General features: G+C 51.9%; 1 protein-coding gene across 5 annotated transcripts in view; it reads right to left on the bottom strand.

The window, feature by feature from the left end:
• Nucleotides 1–17,906, bottom strand: part of Grid2ip (Grid2 interacting protein) — a 33,011-nt gene extending 15,105 nt beyond the window's left edge. For 2 of the 5 annotated variants that reach the window (XM_026407206.2, XM_026407208.2), the window contains exons 1-6: nt 17,511–17,906; nt 11,659–11,813; nt 3,292–3,540; nt 2,998–3,083; nt 591–660; nt 87–181 (exon numbers count right to left, since the gene is read on the bottom strand). In XM_026407206.2, coding sequence (XP_026262991.2) covers nt 87–181; nt 591–660; nt 2,998–3,083; nt 3,292–3,540; nt 11,659–11,813; nt 17,511–17,906 — 1,051 coding nt within the window. Of the gene's footprint in view, nt 1–86; nt 182–590; nt 661–2,997; nt 3,084–3,291; nt 3,541–6,208; nt 6,244–10,510; nt 10,525–11,658; nt 11,814–17,510 lie in introns of those variants that run through there. The other 3 variants (XM_077802749.1, XM_026407209.2, XM_026407210.2) reach the window with 2 other exon arrangements.
• Nucleotides 17,907–18,189: the final 283 nt, after the last annotated feature.

The raw sequence follows: 18,189 nt of genomic DNA, 5'->3' as shown, positions 1-18,189 counted from the left end.
GCAGCCCTGGGAAGGGAAGCTGCAAGTCTGTGAGAAGATCAGGGTCCACCGCAGACTGACCCAAGGAAGAGGCATGCAGGTCTCACCGCTAGCGAATGGGACAAGCCCTTCTTCCACCACCAGCGTGGGCATTGCGCCACTGCCCTGTAGCATGGACACCACCTTGTCATGGGAGCAGTTCCTGCCAAGCAGACATGGCCCAGGAGGGCCAGATAGGGGTGAGTCCTGTCCCCCTCCCTGCCCTGTCTGTAGAAGTCACACAGCCAGACCACAGCTGGACTAGCCAAGGCCCTGCCTCTCCTGTTCATCAATCTCCTGTGCAGAAGCCCCAGGCCTCAGCCATTTTGCTTTGCTACTGCCCTGAGTCTGACCTTCCTGGGCACAAGGAAGGAGCTGTGCCCATGTCATTCTGAGGCAGAGCTCCCCCTCCAGATTAAGACACAGATGGTCCTTTCATTTCTGTGTCCCCAGTATGGAGCTGGAGCATTTTTTGGTTGACCAGCTGCAGGGATAGATTCAAGAGTTCCAGGTAGAAGAGGGACAGACACCTAGGGCCAATGGATCAGAGGAGATCGGGACTGGTCTCTGACCTCATGTCCAGTCCATTGAGGAAGAGGATCCGGTCACCTGATTTGAGGGCTGCATTATCAGCTGGGCTGCCTGAAAGCAAGAAGAGAGGGCATGTTGGTCAGCCGGCAGGGCCCTACCCTGGCCCTGTAAGGGATCCATCCCACTCTTCCAGCCAGATGCTATTCTCCTGATTTACAGGAGAGAAATAGAGACTCAGACCCAAATTAGCGCTGGTAAGTGACTCACTTCTAAGAATGCAGACCAACCAATCCAGAGCCCACACCCAACCACCTCCTCTGGGGAGCTCTCTCACTCTGGGCCACTGTCTACCCACCCTTATCACACCAGGGCCAGGCACCCACTTAGTTGGTTTAGTCTGCCTCCCACCTTCCTTCCTGTGAAAACCACAATAAAGGCTCTTGTTCATATTCTCCCCTTGCTCTGTCAGCCTCCGACAAGCCCCAGCACTTCTCCTCATGTCCCCTGTGGCATCCTGTACCTCCTCCTCTTGGGATATGTCCTGGCAAAAGGATATTCCAGTGGCAAGTGTCGCCTGACCCACTGGCCTTGCCACACCTGAATCAATAAAACCTGCCTTTTAAGACACGTGGGAGCAGCTAACTTTTGCTGTCTGTCTTGGTAGCCCTGAAGGTCACCTAACATCTGGAAGGCAAACTGGAAAATCAGCTCCTATGGATACAGATTTGCTCATTCCGCTTCCTTTATTTGTCATCATTGTTAAACTTGACTTGGAACTAAGTAGGGAAAGTGATAAATGCCTAAATAAAATACCATCCCAGACTGTGCGCAATGCTCTCTTGAAGCTGTGGAGATTGTCTAGAGAGGAAAAAGACAATCTGGGAAGACTTCCTGGAGAGATGGGATGGTGGGGGGGGGCTGTTCCCAGGAATAGGAAAGGGGGAGAAGGTGATGCTGGTAATTAAACCAATGTGACCTGTCTGGAAGGGGTGGGAGGGCTAGGGGGCTGTCCCAGGGAACAGAAGATCACACCAGGCCTGGAGCCAGAAGACACCACGTTCTGGTGTTTGATTTGCCTGGGTATCTTTAGGCCTCTGTTCCTGCATCTGTAAAAGCTCCCACGAAATAATTCATTCGCTTCCTATGAAAAGAAAAGCATGAGGTTACCAGCCTAGAGGTTGAGTTAAGGAGACCAGCACACCTGGATTTTAACAAGGCCCTAGGCCAAGTATCTTTACACACCTGGGAAAGGCAGAAAAGTGGGTCTTAGGGCAGGGAACAGTTGTAAAAGCCATAAACAGCAGTGTTAATCATTTCTAGAGGAAGCCCTCTAGGGAGCAGCCTTGGGCCTTTTTCCTACACCATTGTGTCAACAACTGAGTAATGCCCAAATCCAAACAGAACTACAGCATGCCAGTTATCAGGATAAGGAAGGTCTCAGAATGATCTAAAAAGCTGGGACAATGATGCAAAAGCACTGAGGCTCTTTCCCATTTCACAAATCTGTATGCTGAAGATGCAGGATATGGAAGTGTAGAAAGGGATTAGCAGGGATACTGGTGGGGATGTGTCAATAGGAGCATCATGCTCAGGTGCTGGGAAGGGAGGGATGCACATTCTGGTCCTTGATTTCCCTGGGTCTCTTTAGGCCTCTGTTTCCCCATCTGTAAGCTGCAAACTTACGTGTAAGAATTCATTCAGCTTCCTATAATGGGAAAAGCATGAGGTTACCAGCCTCATTCAAACAGCAGTAGTTAATCATTTCTAGAGGAAGCCCTCTAGAAAGCAGGTGGCCCAACCCTGTGGAGGGGTTACAAGAGGGAAGAGTTCAATTCAGTGCCAGAAGTTTCTGCCTCACTGACACCTTCCACAATGGATGAGTACCTCCCCACCTCTGCCCACTGACAGGACAGGAAAGGATTCCTTCACTGCAAAGGCTCTGCCTTCTTGAAGATGCCATAATTTCAGGAGCAAGAAAGGGAGGCTGGTGGGAGGCAAAAGGGAGTCTGTCCAGTTTGGTGGCTGAATAGTGGGCAAGGCCCTGAGATGGCAGCGTACTTGCTAGCAGGTGCTCATGGGCTCTCTAAGCAGAGAATGTTGTTTGGGACTCAGCCTGGCAGGCACCAGCTCTGCCCTGGCTGCCCCAGTGTCCCAGAGAGTGTCCACGGCCCTCTCTTTGGACATAGGAAAGGTCTGGATCAAGAACTTGAATCACTTGGCTTAGAGTGATGGTGAACTTGGAGACCTCTCGCCTCAAGTATCTTAAATAGCTGGTTGATTTGGATATACTGGCACTCTGGGACATTCAGAAGACACAGGTTATATGACATGAGGTGGGAGGTTTTGCTGAGCAGCAGGGGTAGAATGACAAGGGAGAAAGGGCTATAACAGGGTCTTTCACCGATCCCGAACCTTAGAGACTCTAAGGACAATCTGCCCACCCCTCACCAGGAAGGACGGACTCAATCCAGACTGGCCCGTGGCCACGCAGCGTGAAGCCGAAACTCTTGTTGCCCTTGTAGACTCGGACAGTCCTAGGAAGAAAGAAAGGCCAAGATGGGAGACTGGCAGCCTTCCCTGCTATGGGAGGAGGGACTCGGAGGGTGGAGACAACTCGTGTCTTGTTCCTCTTAACCTTCCCTGTCCCCCCAGATGTCCACCTCCCGTGCTCTCTGCCCACGTCCCCATCCCAAGGGCGCAACAGAGAGGGGTCCAGTGCCCGGGCCCGCGCGCCACGGGTACCTGCGCGCCCCCCCAGGGCCTGCGCGGCCGCCCACCAGCGAGGCAGCCTTGCGCGGCGGCGGTTCGTCCGGGCGGCGCGGCGGGGCGCTGGCGCGCGTGGACACCAGGAGGCGCTCGGGTCGCTCCTCACTGCGGCTCCGCCGCAACCGCTGCGCGCCCTGCGCCCGGCGGGCGCGGCACAACTTGCCCAGCAGGCCCTGTGACACCACCTCGTCGAAGCGCGCTCGGTGCTTCTTGGGGATGAAGATCCTGCGGGTGAGGAATGCAGAGTCGGGGTGCACCCCCTGACCGCGTCCCGATGGCGGCCCAAAGGTGTTCCCCGATAGATGCCACTCCCAGCTCTCCTGCGCCTCCCTCGGGATGGAGGTGGAATCTCCAGTCTCCCGCTCTGTGCCTGGACTTACGTTCCCACTCGTCCTGGGCCACACCAGGAGGGTGGCGTCCTTCTCGCTCCACCTAGGGAAAGTCATGTTCACTGTCCCTAATTACTCTGACCTCTGTGGAGTTAGCATGCTTCGTCCATCTCTGGTGTCTCCCCAACTCCTTCATCTCACGCCCTTGGACCCTCCAGGCCACGCCCCTGCCAGGTACCCCCAACCTCTCCACTACTTGTTTCTCTGTGTCTCTGCTGGAAAAAGAGCAGTGGCCACTTCTCCCAACCTTCAGGACACCTCCAGTCTTCCTGCTTGTTTCTCTGTCCAGCCCTGCTCTCCAGCTGCTGACTCAGAATTCACCAGGATCACTACATATGCCACATTTAGTCCCACCTCTAAGCTTTTATCCAGGTTGTTGCCACTGCCTGGTCCCCTCGGTTTGCTTTCTAAACTGGGTTTGCCCTTCCACACCCAACACTGGTCTCCCTTCAATTTAATCCTACATGTATTCAATGAGTCCCTGCCATCTGTGCTGGCTAGGTACTAAGGCTCAAAGCTGAAAGGCCTGTGGCTGCTGCTTTCCAAGGAGTCACCCTGGAAATGTAGGGTGGAGAAAGCACAACCCCCATGCAGGGTCCACACCCTGGATGAGTCCTTGGCCCCCATGGTTCTCCTCTTGTGAGGCTGGCAGTTCTCTGAGGGCTGGTTCTGTAGCTCAGCTATGAGCTCAACATTTAGGAGGGACTCAGAACCCAGGGGGTCTGCAAGGATTTAATCACATCTCCAAGTAACAACAGGAGCTAACATCCTAGTGGACTTTGCAACTGGCTGCAGAGGATTTTGAGGCACAGAGAGGATCTGTGACTTCCCGGGGTTACACAGCTGGCCCTAGGCAAGGCTGGAATCAACCTAGCCTTGGAAGCCTCAGCACTGTGGTGGGGCTTCTGACACCAGCAAGGCCTCCCTGACTGTATCCCAAGGCTCCCTTCCCTGTTCTTTGTATCAGAAGCCAGTGCCAAGGGAATAACGGGGAGCTGCGAGACAGGGGAACACTGGCTTGCGGCTAGCTGAAAGAACGCCCTCTGAGGTTGCTCTGTGACACTCACACAGTTCCCCTGGCCTCTGTGGGCAGGACTAATAAGGCCAATCAAGCAGAATAGGCTGCCTAGTGGGAGGGAAGAGGAGTAAATCCTCTGGGAGGGGGTGAGCTGGCCCTGTCCCCCAGCAAGCTCTGCTCTAGGTCTGCATATTCCAGATGACCAGGAGGCCAGAATGAATGACCTGCTCAACTCTTTTGGGAGCCCTTTCCTACCTACCAGCAGTGATTCTTACAAATCTGGAGCCCCAGCCTCATTCCTCAGATGGTCACTCAAGGTCTCTGGAGCCTGACATTTCTATCTGCCTGGCCTGCACAAGCCCCACACCCTCCCAGTTCTCATGCCTCATGCCCAGGAAAAGGAGGGATGACAAGCCTGAGACTGTCCAGCTCCAGCTCCAGGCTCTGCAAGGCATCAGCTCTACACACCCAGCTCCTGAGTTCAGCCTGGGCAGGGGCCAGGTGACCAGCCCAGCTCCACCCTCCAGCAGCAAGTAGAAAAGTCTCTCCTCCATACTATGGGAATCAGACTGAGTCACCCACTGCACAGGTGGAAGAAGGATGAGTGACAAGTTCACTGCTTGATGTCCTTGGGGCTGAGCCAGAGGCCAAGTCTGCCTGGTGAGCCAGACACCCTCCCTGGCTTGTGTGGGCCATCCATTCTACTCTCTGGCCATTCACCCCTGGAACTGCTATGAAGTGACCCACTCAGCACAGCTACATGCAGTGGAGTTGAATTGACTCTTTTGACCCCCCTCTGACTGTGACAGCCTGGCAATAGGTATCCAGGATTCCCATGTCCCTCCTATGCCAGAAGTCCTTTCTGAGGTCCCTAGATTCTTCCTGAGAGCCACACAATGACCTTGCACTCGAGGTCAATTCTGCTACCAGGGGCTTCCCTGGGGTCCTCTCTCTCCACCACATTCCCTGGCCGGACCCAGCTTTCTCCACCTTGCCCTTGATCAACGGCCAGCGAATTGGTGTGGTGGGGATTGGGGTGAGGGTGCCTTGGTTCATCGGGTAGCTTCAGCTTGGGATGGGCCATAATTGAGATGTCGTGCCTTCCAAACTCGGGACAGGGCACGCTGGATTCTCACCCACAGCACTCGACCTCAGCCTCGGCTCCCTGTCCTGTTCCTTCCACCAGTGTAGGAAGAAGAAAAGAGGGCTTTCCAATCCTAGCTCTTCTATCCTACCCCAACTCCTAGGATTGCATACCGAATTCTTGGTAACTAACACGCAAACCTCGCCGCTCTAGTACCCTCCCAGTTTATTTACACCCTCCCCAGCCCCCAACTCCGCCCGAGCTCGGTGGATACCCACCCAGAGCAGGGAAGCCCCTCAATGCCCCAGCCCCACCCACTTTCAAGCTAGCCCCAGACGAATTTGCCGCGCCTAGGGCGCACAGTTGGGGGGGGGGGCCCGCGGGGCGCAGTGGGGAAGCTACCTAAAGTGCCGAGAGAAGCCCTGGTCCTTCCCCATCTGGAACCCAGACGGCGGCGCCGCAGGTGCAGAAAGGCAGGGAGTGGCGGAGCCCGCGACCGAGCTAGGGTGCCGCAACTCCTCGCGCCTCCGCCAGGCAAGCGCGCAGGGCCCCTCCGGAGCGGTCCGGGCCCCAGCCCGGCGCACGCCTCCTCTCGGTGGCCCCGCCCCGCCCCGCCCCTCTCCTCCCCTCTTGGGGACCCACCAGTTAGCTGGAGGATGGGTGCGAGAGCTGGGGGACGGTTCGAGAGTGCTGTACTGCCTCTCCTTGGCTCCCTCCTTTACTCCCTCCCCAGGAGCTTCGCCTGCGACCTTTCCGGCGCTGCACCCTGTCCCCCTGCACGGTGGCCAGTCCTCAATACCCAGCTGCATCAGACAGCTCAGAGAAAGCCTTATCTGCCTTTTGTAGAGCACGGAAGGCTTTCAGGAGGTAGTGGCCATTGCGCTGGGCCTCGGGGGGTCAACAGGAGTTGGCCCGCGAAAGAAGCCCTTCCCTCCTACCCAGAGGTCAGCTGCGGTGGAGAAGAGGCTGGAAAGGGAGACCTTGAATATCACGGTCAGCAATTGAGACAGCACCCCCAGAATAATGGGAGGGGGATGTGGGAGCTTATGGATTCAAGGGGAGGTAAGGAACGCCAGAAGTTTTAGTACATCCGGAGAGGGATGCTGCTGGGAGGGGACCCAGGGGAAGGTGTTGGATTGCACAAGAGGCTAGATTCTAAAACACAGAGGAGGTAAAGATTTTGCAGCTTGGTGAGTGAGTAGAAGTGAGGAGGGGATTGCTCAGGAAGTAGGTCTCCCAGGAAGTAGGTCTCCCTGAGATGAACAGTTCCCTGCTGAGAGAAAAGCTAAGGAGGAGGAGAGAAAGGTGACAGAGAAGGGTCTGGATTTTCCCCTGGCTCTAGGCCTGCTACTCCCTGAAAGTCAGAACAGTAGCGGATGCCAAGGACCTGCTCTGCATGGTCATTCCCACTGACTCAGAGTCCTGACTGCTGGAGAGGCCAGGATCTGAGATCTTGGGTGGAAATGATAGATTCTAGGGAGCCAGTCCAAGCCATCCTCAAGGGGGCTTCTCAGAGACAACCTCAAAGGGGGACATTGACTCAGCAGGAGACAGACACCACCCAAATAGGCTCAAACTGCAGAGTAGGGAAACTCAGGACTTTACCTCTGTGTTCCTCAAAGGAACACCTCACCAGGGGCTGGCCTTCAGTTGCCACAGGAAAGAACCTGCAGAGCTGATCAGGCCATACTGCCCAGCACATCTCATGCCCCACCCCCCATTCCTGGTCCCAGTGAGACCACCACCCTGCCATGACCTCCCAGGGCTGCACGGCTCCCTAGCAGCAGCAGGAGCCAGAGCCAAACTCCTCAAGCCATGATCTCCCCACATCTTGTCCTCAGCCCTGCCAGGGAGAGAAATGTTTGGTAACCCTCTCAGCACCATTTGCTGACATCCGCAGGGCTACCGCCACCCTCCCCAGGCAGGCATCATGACAGAGCCATTTCTGGTTGTTTTGTACCAGCTGCAATGGTCCAGAACCAGGCACATCCAAAGGCTATGAAAACTGCCCACCGTGCCAAGGGCAGAAGAGATGTAAGCATGGAGCAAAGGTTTGTGCTGGATTCCAGACATACTGCCTCTGGGCCAAGTCCATAAAGGCACAGTGACCGCCCCTGATGGGCCAGCAGCTGGTTCTTTTGATAAAAATCCAAGGCAGCTTATGGGGGCTAGGGGACAAGTGACAGAAGCTGGGCTTCTCTGAAGTACCTGCCTCAGCAAGAGAGTGTTCCCAAAGACCATTCTAGGACAATAGTTCTCAAATGGGCAATGATGCCCCTCCCCCAGGGGCCATTTGACACTGTCTGGGAATATCTTTGGTTTTCACAAAATGGCAACTAGGGGGATGCTGCTGCCAAACATCCGATACACACAGGGCAGCTGCCAAAAACAGAGAAATTGTAAGAACAACAGAGAAAATGTCAATAGTGCCATACTTCAAAAACCTGATCATGTTAAAAAAAAAAAAGAAAGAAAAATATAAGAGACCCCCCTCAGGAAGTCAATATTAATTGATCACATACTATGTGCCTTGGCACTTTACCTACACTAGCTCATAGAATTCTTCCAACAACTTCATATTGTGGTGTCCCTAGCACTTGTCACTGAAGAAGAGGTGGAGGGGGCGCAGATGGTCCCTCTCCCACCTCCAGATTGTCAGCTAATCCATTTTCTGCCTAGAGTTGGCAGGGTTCATTTCTACGGTTTCCTACCAAGAGTCCTGCTGGGAACACACGGGTTGACCAGACCTATTTTACAAACTGTAAAGGTCAATGAACCTGTTTAAGTTTGTGTCAGTGAGGGGACCTGGAGCTCCAGGTCTGACTTGATTTCAAATTCCAGCTCCTTCCCCTACCTCAGCTGCTTTCCTCTCCACCCCACTCTCACACACACCTCTCCCCCTTCCTCAAATGTTCCCTGAAACACTAGCGACCACCCAACTGACTGCCTTCCTGTTCCCTCCTGGCCATCTCACACTTTCCAACTGCCTGGCCTGTCCTAATTAGAAAGTCATTTTATCACTTCATCAGACTAGGATCCCTCTGGGGACAGACCCAAATTAGGCTCTGAGTCACAGCATTAACTGATATTATAAAGGAAGCCTCCTTCAGCTTACATTGCAGCCACAGACCTGTCTTGCACCTCAAAATACTGCTTTTCAAAGGAGCCTGGATGTGTTCTATGTCAGTGTTATCCCAAATGGTAGTCACTAGCCATATGTAACTATCATATGTAGTGCCTGAAATGTGGCTAGTGAGACTTAGCTGAACTTCAAATTGTATCAAATATTAGTGAAAATTTAAATAAATAATCACATGTGGTTAGTAGCTACTACGCCAGAAGGCCCAGGTTTATGGTTTCAGTGCTTCTTCCTCCTGCTTCCCAAATTTTGTCTTTTAGCCATTGTGACCATCCCTCAAGAAGCCACACCCCTCTGATTTGGGTTCTAGTTTCCATGTGGAGCCTTGGCACGTATACACACACACACACACACACACACACACACACAAGCAAATATATATATTTCTTCACCCATCACCCTGTAGCAGCTCAACCTCTTATTTAAGCCTTGACTCTCCTTGATGTGGGTTCTCCTGCAGGACCAGTCTCCCTGTGCCTGCACCCCCCACCCCCAATCCTATGCTGGATGGTTTATAGCTGGCACAGTCAACTTCCAAGGGCTACTGTGACACCTCCCTCATCCTGGTCATGACAAATTTTCCTTGGGGACTCTCCTCCCAACTTCGCAGGACACACCACCAGAACTCCCCCACCCCACCCAAGTCACTGTCTGAGCCACAACACTGACACCTGCTACCTCCAGAGAGGAGCTTGCTCTGATTGCCCATGGATGAGCTGCCCATGGTCTGCCCTGAGCTGGCACTCCATCCTCAGAGTCACAGCTGGTTTTGGCTGCACCCTTCCTGTCTGCTCTGAGCTCTCCCAGGAAGGCAGTGCCCTGGAATCTCCACAGAGACCCCAGAACCCACCTTAGAACCCAGTAAAAGATGACGCTGGTGGCAACTGGCCAGACCTGGGAAAGAGGTGTTTGGAAGCCCTAGTAGAGAGGTGGGGGTGGGGACCGGTGGCTGAAGCCCTAATGACAGGGTAACCCTCTCCCTGCAGAGCCCAGCTGGGTGCCGCCCCCTCCTCCAGCAGCCTCGCCAATTTTCCTGTCTCATTTGACACCTGCTGACAATACAGGCAGCTGTTTCATCCGCCCCAGGAGCCCCTAGGATGCTACAGCACCGGGCATCCCAGGAGTCCAGGGTTCCCGCTTCCGCGGATTTCAGTAGAGCCACCGCCCCGCACCCCCGCCCCGCCTTCCTGACCTGCTACCTAATCACGGGTCGCTGGGGGACAGCAATCCGGAAAGTCAGGGGGGGGGCTGTCCTGGGAGAAGCGGCGGGGACTCTAGCCGAGCAGCACCGAGGGAAATGAGGGGACCCGAGAGGGCCTCCAGCTGAGTCCTGCTGCTGGCAGCCTGGGGACAAGCGTGCCAACTTCCCTAGGGACAGCGGGCCGCCTGAGCCCTCCCCCGCCAGCCCAACCCTGGTGGGGCGGGGCGGGGGGCTGCCCATCCGTCACCTCCCCAGGGATTTCTCAGCGCCTGTGCATCATCTCCGCGGCAAATTCGGCTCTAGAAAGAACTTTTTTTTTTTTCCTCTCTGAATTTTCCCAGCAAGGGGCAGGACCCTTACTCACCCCAGGCAGCTCATGGTGGCCTCTTTCGGTGGCCTCCTATGCTCTGCTGCAGAGCCGAGACGCTGCGCCCGGGCTGGTGGGGGCGGGGGGTGGCCAGCCCGGTCCCTGACATTGGCCAGGCCCACAGGGAGGGGCAGGCTGCGGGGTGAATGGCAGCCAGGGGATGGGGCGGGCTGAGCCCTGGAACCCCGAGGGCTGGGAGCAGTCACAGACCCGAAGGAGAGGGTGGGGGTGGGTGGGCAATAAGATGGGAGTTGAAGGGAATGCCCCACAGGATCCGGATGGGGAAAGCCCCAGAGGGAGCCTGATCCAATCTGGGCAGGCAGTGAGACCCTCAATCAAAGAGATGGGATCTGGAGATTTATGGGACACCTCGATCACTCCAGGTGAGGACCCATCAGGATTTTATTTTATTTTTTTCCTGACAAACAAATTTAGACAGTGAGTCCACAGCAGAACAGAACAGCAGAAAGTGCACAGCAGACTAGCTTTAGAGTCCTGGGACTGCCACTATTTTGCTGTGTGATTTCAGGCGAGTCTCTGAATCTCCCTGAGCCTCAGTTTGGCTCTGTGAAATGGATTAATAATAGCACCAGGGGAATTCAGCAAAAGAGTGTCCATCAAGGACCTGGTGAGGTCCTTGGAACACACCATCATCATCATCATCATTAAAAGGTGTCAAAGGGCAGAGAGCAGGCATCATCTGCAAGATTGAGAGTGGGTGTCCAGATCCACACAGCACTGTCCAAGGCTTCCTGCCTTCCCACTGTGCCTCTGCTCAGCCTCAGTAAAGAACTGGGAGTATCTCAATATCCTGTTGGAGATTTCCACCATCTGGAGTTGGGATGGAGCAGGGCATCTGTGGCTTTCTATCAGGAGGTGGGCCCTCTCTGAGGCTTATAGCAGCCTAGCAGTTGGCAGTCCCTGTACTCACACAAGGTGATGTCCTGGCATCCAGCAGAGCCAATAGCTACCTTCTTTGGTTGCCTTTCAGGGTGACTAGCCTACCCTTGTTCTGGGCTTTAGATGCGTTGGTGGCCAGTGCAAGAGCCACTTGTGTTGGTGGGGTGCTCAGGAGGATGGTGGGAAAGAGGACAGTGTTGATTGAAAATTACCCTCCCCACCCACCCTGCCCCTGACTGAGTCACCTGAGGTTCTCCAGGAGTGGCCCACGGGCCTCCCGGGGCAGTGCCAGGGTGAGAGCCCACACCAGGTCATCTACCCGTGGCTCAGCTGCAAATTGCTTCAGAGCCGCAAACACTTGCTCCTTGGCAGTCAGCTGGTCCCCCAAGATTTCATCCACCTGCAAGAAGGGATCCATGGTAGAACCAGGGAGAATCACTCACCTCTGTCTTCTTCTCTCAGTTTGCTTCCACAAAATAGCTGACATGGAGAGAGTTTTGCCTATATCATCATTTTAAACTTCACAGCTTTCTCTAGATATTCATTCTACATCTAAAAACAAAACAAAACAACCCTGAGACTGATAGAGGTAAAGTGACTTCAGAAAAGGAATTTGTGGGCAAAACAGGTCATAGAATCAACGTGGGTTGCAAGGTTATGGGATCAGGGTTCAAACCCAGGGACAACTTTTCTAATGAATATTCTAAGGATCAAAGGAATTAATACAAGAGCTGAAAAATGTGCCAGGCACTCACTAATTGCTAGTTACTATTATTATAATACTATGTTCTCTTCCGCTGAGCTGTTTGCTGAGAGATCCCACAGAGAACATTCTGGCTTCATAAAAACGTAGTGGAGTGTACTGTTAACCCTGAATTTTGACTCCCTCAGTTCTCCCTTTGGACTTTTGTTTTCTTTCTCTTTGTGCTCAAATCGGCTAATACTAACCAAGGCACATCTATTCAGAGGAGCGCGTATCCATGGAAAATGGGCCTGCAAATGCACACAATGTTTCTGGAAGGTAGCTTGTTAAGTGTATTGAAGGCCCATTCTTTTATCCAATGACCTGATGTCTAGGAATCTATCCTAGTTATGTCCTGACAAATGCAGGATGATGTATGAGTGAGGAGGTCTACCTCCTCATTGTTATCATACTTAGATGTTGGGAGCCATATAAATATCTGACAATATGGCCTAAATAACTGCAGCACATCCATATGGGGGATATTTGTAGTTTTTCTTTTCTTTTTTTCTTTTTTGGTGCCAGGTTTGAACCCAGGGGAGCTTAACCACTGTGTCACGTCCCCAGACCTTTTTTATATTTTATTTAGAGACAGGGTCTCACTGAATTGCTTAGGACCTCGCTAAATTGCTGAGGCTGGCTTTGAACTCACAATCTTCCTGCCTGAGCCTCCTGAGCTCCTGGAATTACAGGCGTGTGCCACCACACCTGGTCATATTTGTAGTTTCTTGGTTATCCAGCCAAGAAGGGAGGAAACCCCAAACTAAGTGAGAGAGAAGATCCTAGTGGTTATGCTGCAGCTTTGGCCACTCAGAGGCCCCTTCGCTGGTTGGAGGCCAGGATTTTGGCTCTTGAAGGAGTGATGTAGAAATGCAAAGATTGTTCAGGGCATAACAGAGCTCCACAGTGCATCCTGAGCAGATTATCCTGAAGGGTGCTTTAGGACAGCTGTGTTCCTGGTTGGAAATCCTTTCTTGATTCTAAGCTTGCTCAAAGTTGATCCTGTGAATTGCCACTCCCACAAACTTCTTTTCTGCCTGTTGATGGAGTCAACTCCCATTATTCTGTAGTCAGTACCCTCCATACTATCAACATTGTGTATCACTGATTCTAGGGTGAGAATTTTTTCATACTTGAACATCTCTGAAATCAGGATGTGTCTTATTGCTAGTCATTATTCCGTGCATTTGTGAAAGTCGTAGGTGTTCATATTTTTACTACCACTAAGTTATACGAATTGCTGGTACTAAATGTCTAAATAAATCTAACAGAGCTCTTTAGGTAACTACTAAATTAAGTGATAAGAAGGTCATAAGGAAGTATGTGCCATATTAAGTAGTGAGAGTTTTGTTTCTTAGTATTAAATGAAATAATAACTGTGCATTGAATTTTAGATTTTTTTTTTTTTTTTTTTTTTGGTGCTGAGAGTGAGCCCAGGATCTCATGCATTCTAGGGGAGCACTCTGCCACTGAGCTAAATCCCCAACCCCATAGATTTGATGCAGTGTGGTACTCTCTGGCTAGTGATAATGGTGAACTGGTGCTCATAATCTTTGTTGAAAATTATGACATGTGGAGTGGTGGCTAAGGGGTGCCAAGTTTTCTATTTTCTAAATTTGATTCTTATGGTGATTGCATGACTGTGTGAACATACTAAAAACCTTTAAATTGTGCACATACCATACAATTTATCCATTTAAAGTACATGCTCCATGAGAGCCCTCTCTTGTTAGTGGAGAGTTTGGTATGTCTCTGAGGTACTGACATCTTGAGCTGATCTTGAAACAGGAAGGAAGGTTGGATGGCTGAGCAAGCCATGCATCTCTCTCTCAGGGGCTCATGATGCAATCTCAGCCTGAATGGGGGTTGTCAGTGCCACCTCCCTACATGCACCTCCCAACTTCCCAACAGACCCATCATCCTTTCCTTTAACCCTCCACTATGAGATTAAGAACTTCCTTCTTGATAAAAGCCAACCTACCAGGCCACTGACACCTCGCTGCCCCCATATTCCCACCCTTTCTTCCTGTGACCTGCTTGTCATTCATCTTCCAACTCAAAAGTCCCCCTCTCAGTGAGCCTTTCCTGACTGCCCCATCAAAGTGACCTCTATCACCCTCTCCCCTCACTCTATTTATTTCCTCACTTCATTATTAGTATCTGGAATCACTTGTGTATTGATTTGTCCAATTGCTTATTGTCTCTTCCCTGCAGGAATGTTAGTTTAGGCTCCTTGTCTGAGTGATGGCTGCTTCCCCTGTCCTGCACAATTGAGAGTCAATGACAGCTAAATGTATGGTTGCTCTTGAACTTTATTTTATTTTATTTTATTATTGGTCGTTCAAAATGCTCTTGAACTTATATATCTGACTGCTTCCTAAATGGTTCCACCAAGGGATTAAGACAGGCTTTCCAAAGCCTGACATTAGAGATGATGAGTAGGTATTAACAGTGGTCTTTCAGGGATCCAAGTAGAAGCTACTTTCTGTGTTTGTCCGAATCCTAGAAAATTCACACCACAAGTCTGTGCATGTCATTGTCTGTCTCCCCACTCCACGCTCCCCACAGCCAACCAGCCATATAAAAGTAACCCTCTTTCTGACTTTTGTGCAGCTTGTAAGCACAGGGCCTGGCACAGAGAAGGCACTAGTGCATGTTCATGGAACTGAACCAAAAAGCAGCAATGCTTTGCATTTCCTGCAGGTCCTCAGCTGACCTGTGGATAGGGCACCTATCAGCACCAGGCACCCACCTCCCATGCACTGGTCCCGCTGGGGAGGTTGCTGGTTTGAAATCAAAGTTAGCAGCAGCTTCAATTCAAAGGAGAACATGGCTAGCTGCAAAGATATTTTATGTAAGAAAGAGGAAAAAATAACTCCCCCCCTCCTGGGGCCTGTGCCACAGTGCAGTTTTGGTGTCAGTTATTACCCAGATGTTCTCAACCTACATCTAAGCATGAGACACCATCACGGGACACTAATGGATTTTCTATTAAATATCAGCTACTTCAAGGAGGAAAAACTGGGGCAGGAAGAATGCTGAAGAGCACCCAGGGGGCTGGTTATTGAGTACTGGCGGAGGCTCTGCAGAGGCCCTTCATCTTCGGAAGGAAGTCTTTTTTTTGGGGGGGGGGATACACTTCGCTTCTGAGGATTTGGGGGGAGCCCTAACTATGATCCACAACTCTCCTTTTTTTTTTTTTTTTTGTCAGAAAACCCACTTCAGCTGGCCTAGCAGCATGACAGATTCCACTTTAGCCAGCCCTGCTTCCTGGCCAGATCTGCATATCCACTGTACCCTGCCGTGGTTCTGAGTCTGTCCCCTTCTAACCCTGCAGGAATTAAGTGGTGTTTGGGACAGGACTTTGTTCTCTGACAGGCCATCTGGGATTGTTGCAGACATTACTAATTTTTATCAATTTTTCTAGATCTTCCCCCTCTTCCTGGACACATAAAAGACTACATTTCCCAGCATCCTTGAGGAGCACCAGTGTAACCAATTCTGGCCAATGAGTATTGATGGACCATGCAGTTCTAAGAGCCAAGGCACAATTTCCCATGCATGTTTCTTCTTCCACAAGGAAACTTGAAGCTTCACACTGAGATGGGGGAATCTAAAAAAGCTTCACACTAAGATGGGGACATCAGCTACTCTGGAAAGTTGCCTGAACCCTTAGAGGACTTTGTGTGGGTAGAGCAAACCATAGTGCAAAGGTACCAAGATGCTAATTTTGTTTGTTAAAGCAGCAGAATTCACCCTGGGTATAGGAAGAAAACACAACTTAAACAAAAATTTTTTGTGGTGCTTGGGATGGAACCCAGAGCCTCATGCATGCTGAGTACATGCTTTAATTATTGAGCTATACCACCAGCCCAGAGAGTCAAGATGGCAGAGGTTGAAGGGCCCAGGCAGGGGTCATGCCAGGGTACATGATAGTGAAAAGACTCCTGGAGGTGGGGGGTCAGTTTAGAAGTAGGGAGGACTGGACCAAGCTTGAAGGCTGGAGAAGGCTTGTGTGTGTGTGTGTGTGTGTGTGTGTGTGTGTGTGTGTGTGTGTAAGGGCGAGGGAATGTGATACTTAAGGAGTGGAACTGGGAATCATTTTTGCAACAGTCAAACTCCAACAGGATTTCCAAATTTCCTGGGCCCCCTAAACCTTCAGCCAGGCCATGCCAAGGGCAGGACTGAACAATTCCTCTTCCATGGAGAACAAATCCCTGAACTCAGATGTTCCAGTAAATAAGCAGTAAGTAACTTGTTCCAGTAAGTAGCAGGCTTGGCATCCAGGTGGGATCTAAACTTCAGGTGGGGGTGGTAGTGGAATGTCCCAACTCCAGATTATTTCCTGGTCACACTTAGGTTCACTCTTAATTCTGCTGGAGCCTTAGCTAAACAAGGATCTCTACTAAAAGTCCTGGAGAACAGCCATATGAAAGTGGATGGCCTGAGGGTATTGCTGTACTGAGACCCTGCCCATCTGTCCTCCATTTCTCAGCCCTGGGTCTCTGAGACAGGCCTCCCTCTCTCTTTTTTGGCCACTCCCTGTTTCCTGCAAGTAATTCAGGACTTGGGCTCCTTTTATGGCTTTGATCATTCCAGGTTCTCAACTCTCAGTCTTCAGAGTCACTCAAACTCCCCACCTGTGACCTGTCGGAGCCTATTGTGCTAAAGTCTGGCAGGAAATGCCTTTGGAAGGTTGGGGTGGGGGAGTCCTGCAGCCAACCAGCCATCCTGCCTGCTGTGCAAAGTCAGGGGGAGCTATTTTTAAAAACACCAACAATAAAAAGATCTTCTGCCACCCAAGTGTGAGTGAAAGTCACAGATACAATGTTGAGCAACAGAAGCCGGCACTGAACAGTACCTGCTGAATAATTCCATTATATGAAGTTCACAAATAGCCAAGATTATAATGATGGCTGTGGATTTATAGCAGCTCCTCTGAGAGGAAGGAGAACCAGGGGAAGGGTCAGGTGGGAGCCTTCTGGGTTGAAGGAATTATCCTGCAGCCTGCATTCTATTATCTGATCTCAATTTTTGTACATTTTGATGAGGGGGGATTACAAGGGTCTGTAGATGTGTGAGATAGATATAGATAGATATCTATATATGGCTCTTTACACCTATAGTACCTCAATAAAAAAAGATGAATGATTCCCATACAACAAGTGAACAAAGTTACAAAATTAGGTACAGAGCCCTCAGTCTTGACCATCATTTTATTTATGGTAAACCTGCCTCTCTAAATTTCCTCGGCAAGAGCGCCCCCACCAGTCCAGCGCCCCGCCCCGCCCCCCGCCCACATTTCTAGCCCCGCCCCTCCACGCCCATATTACTAGCCCCGCCCCCGCGCCCTACCTTGCGGCTGAACTCCTGGGCCTTGCGCCTTCGCTCCCGGTGGACGGCATCTGGGCGCTTACGGCCGGCCAGGCGAAGCAGCTCACGGCCCAGTGCGAGGCCACGGCCACAACGCGGCGACCGCAAAGCTGCGGATAGGGCTACCGGGCCGCCGTCGGGGCCGGGGAGCACACCAAGGCTGGGTGGCACACGAGGGCAGCGCCGAGCAAGGCGCACCAGGCGTTCACGGCTCAGACCGCCCACAGCCAGCCCCTCCACCTCCAGAATCTGGTCCCCGGGCCGCAGTCCCCCGGCGTGTGCACTACTTCCCTCAGCCACCTCCAGGACGAAGCATGGGCCAGAGCCACCTAGCCGGAAGCCGAAGTCCTCAGGCCAGCCCTGGTTGGTGGCCGGCATGGCAGCCGTGATGGTGTGATGGTGTGGCTGGAGCAGAGAGAGACAGCATAGGGATTCTTTGTGGCCCTGTCCGTGGGAACAAGACTGGAGTATCCTGGGCCTCCACTTTTCTCCGACTCCTCCCTCTTTCTGTCTGCGTGTTTCCCCTTCCCCATTCATTCACCTACCTGTAGCTGAGAAAATGGAGCACAAGAAGAGCTCAGTTAGAGGAGGGAGGTAAAAAGGGCCATGGGGATGTCTAATGGATACAGACCAGGTTTCAGACCACACAGAGGCAGTATGG

Source organism: Urocitellus parryii, chromosome 9 (assembly GCF_045843805.1).
Source record: "Urocitellus parryii isolate mUroPar1 chromosome 9, mUroPar1.hap1, whole genome shotgun sequence".
NCBI lineage: Eukaryota > Metazoa > Chordata > Mammalia > Rodentia > Sciuridae > Urocitellus > Urocitellus parryii.
The sequence above is the reverse complement of the archived record's forward strand: the minus strand, read 5'-3'. Positions and strand labels throughout refer to the sequence as shown.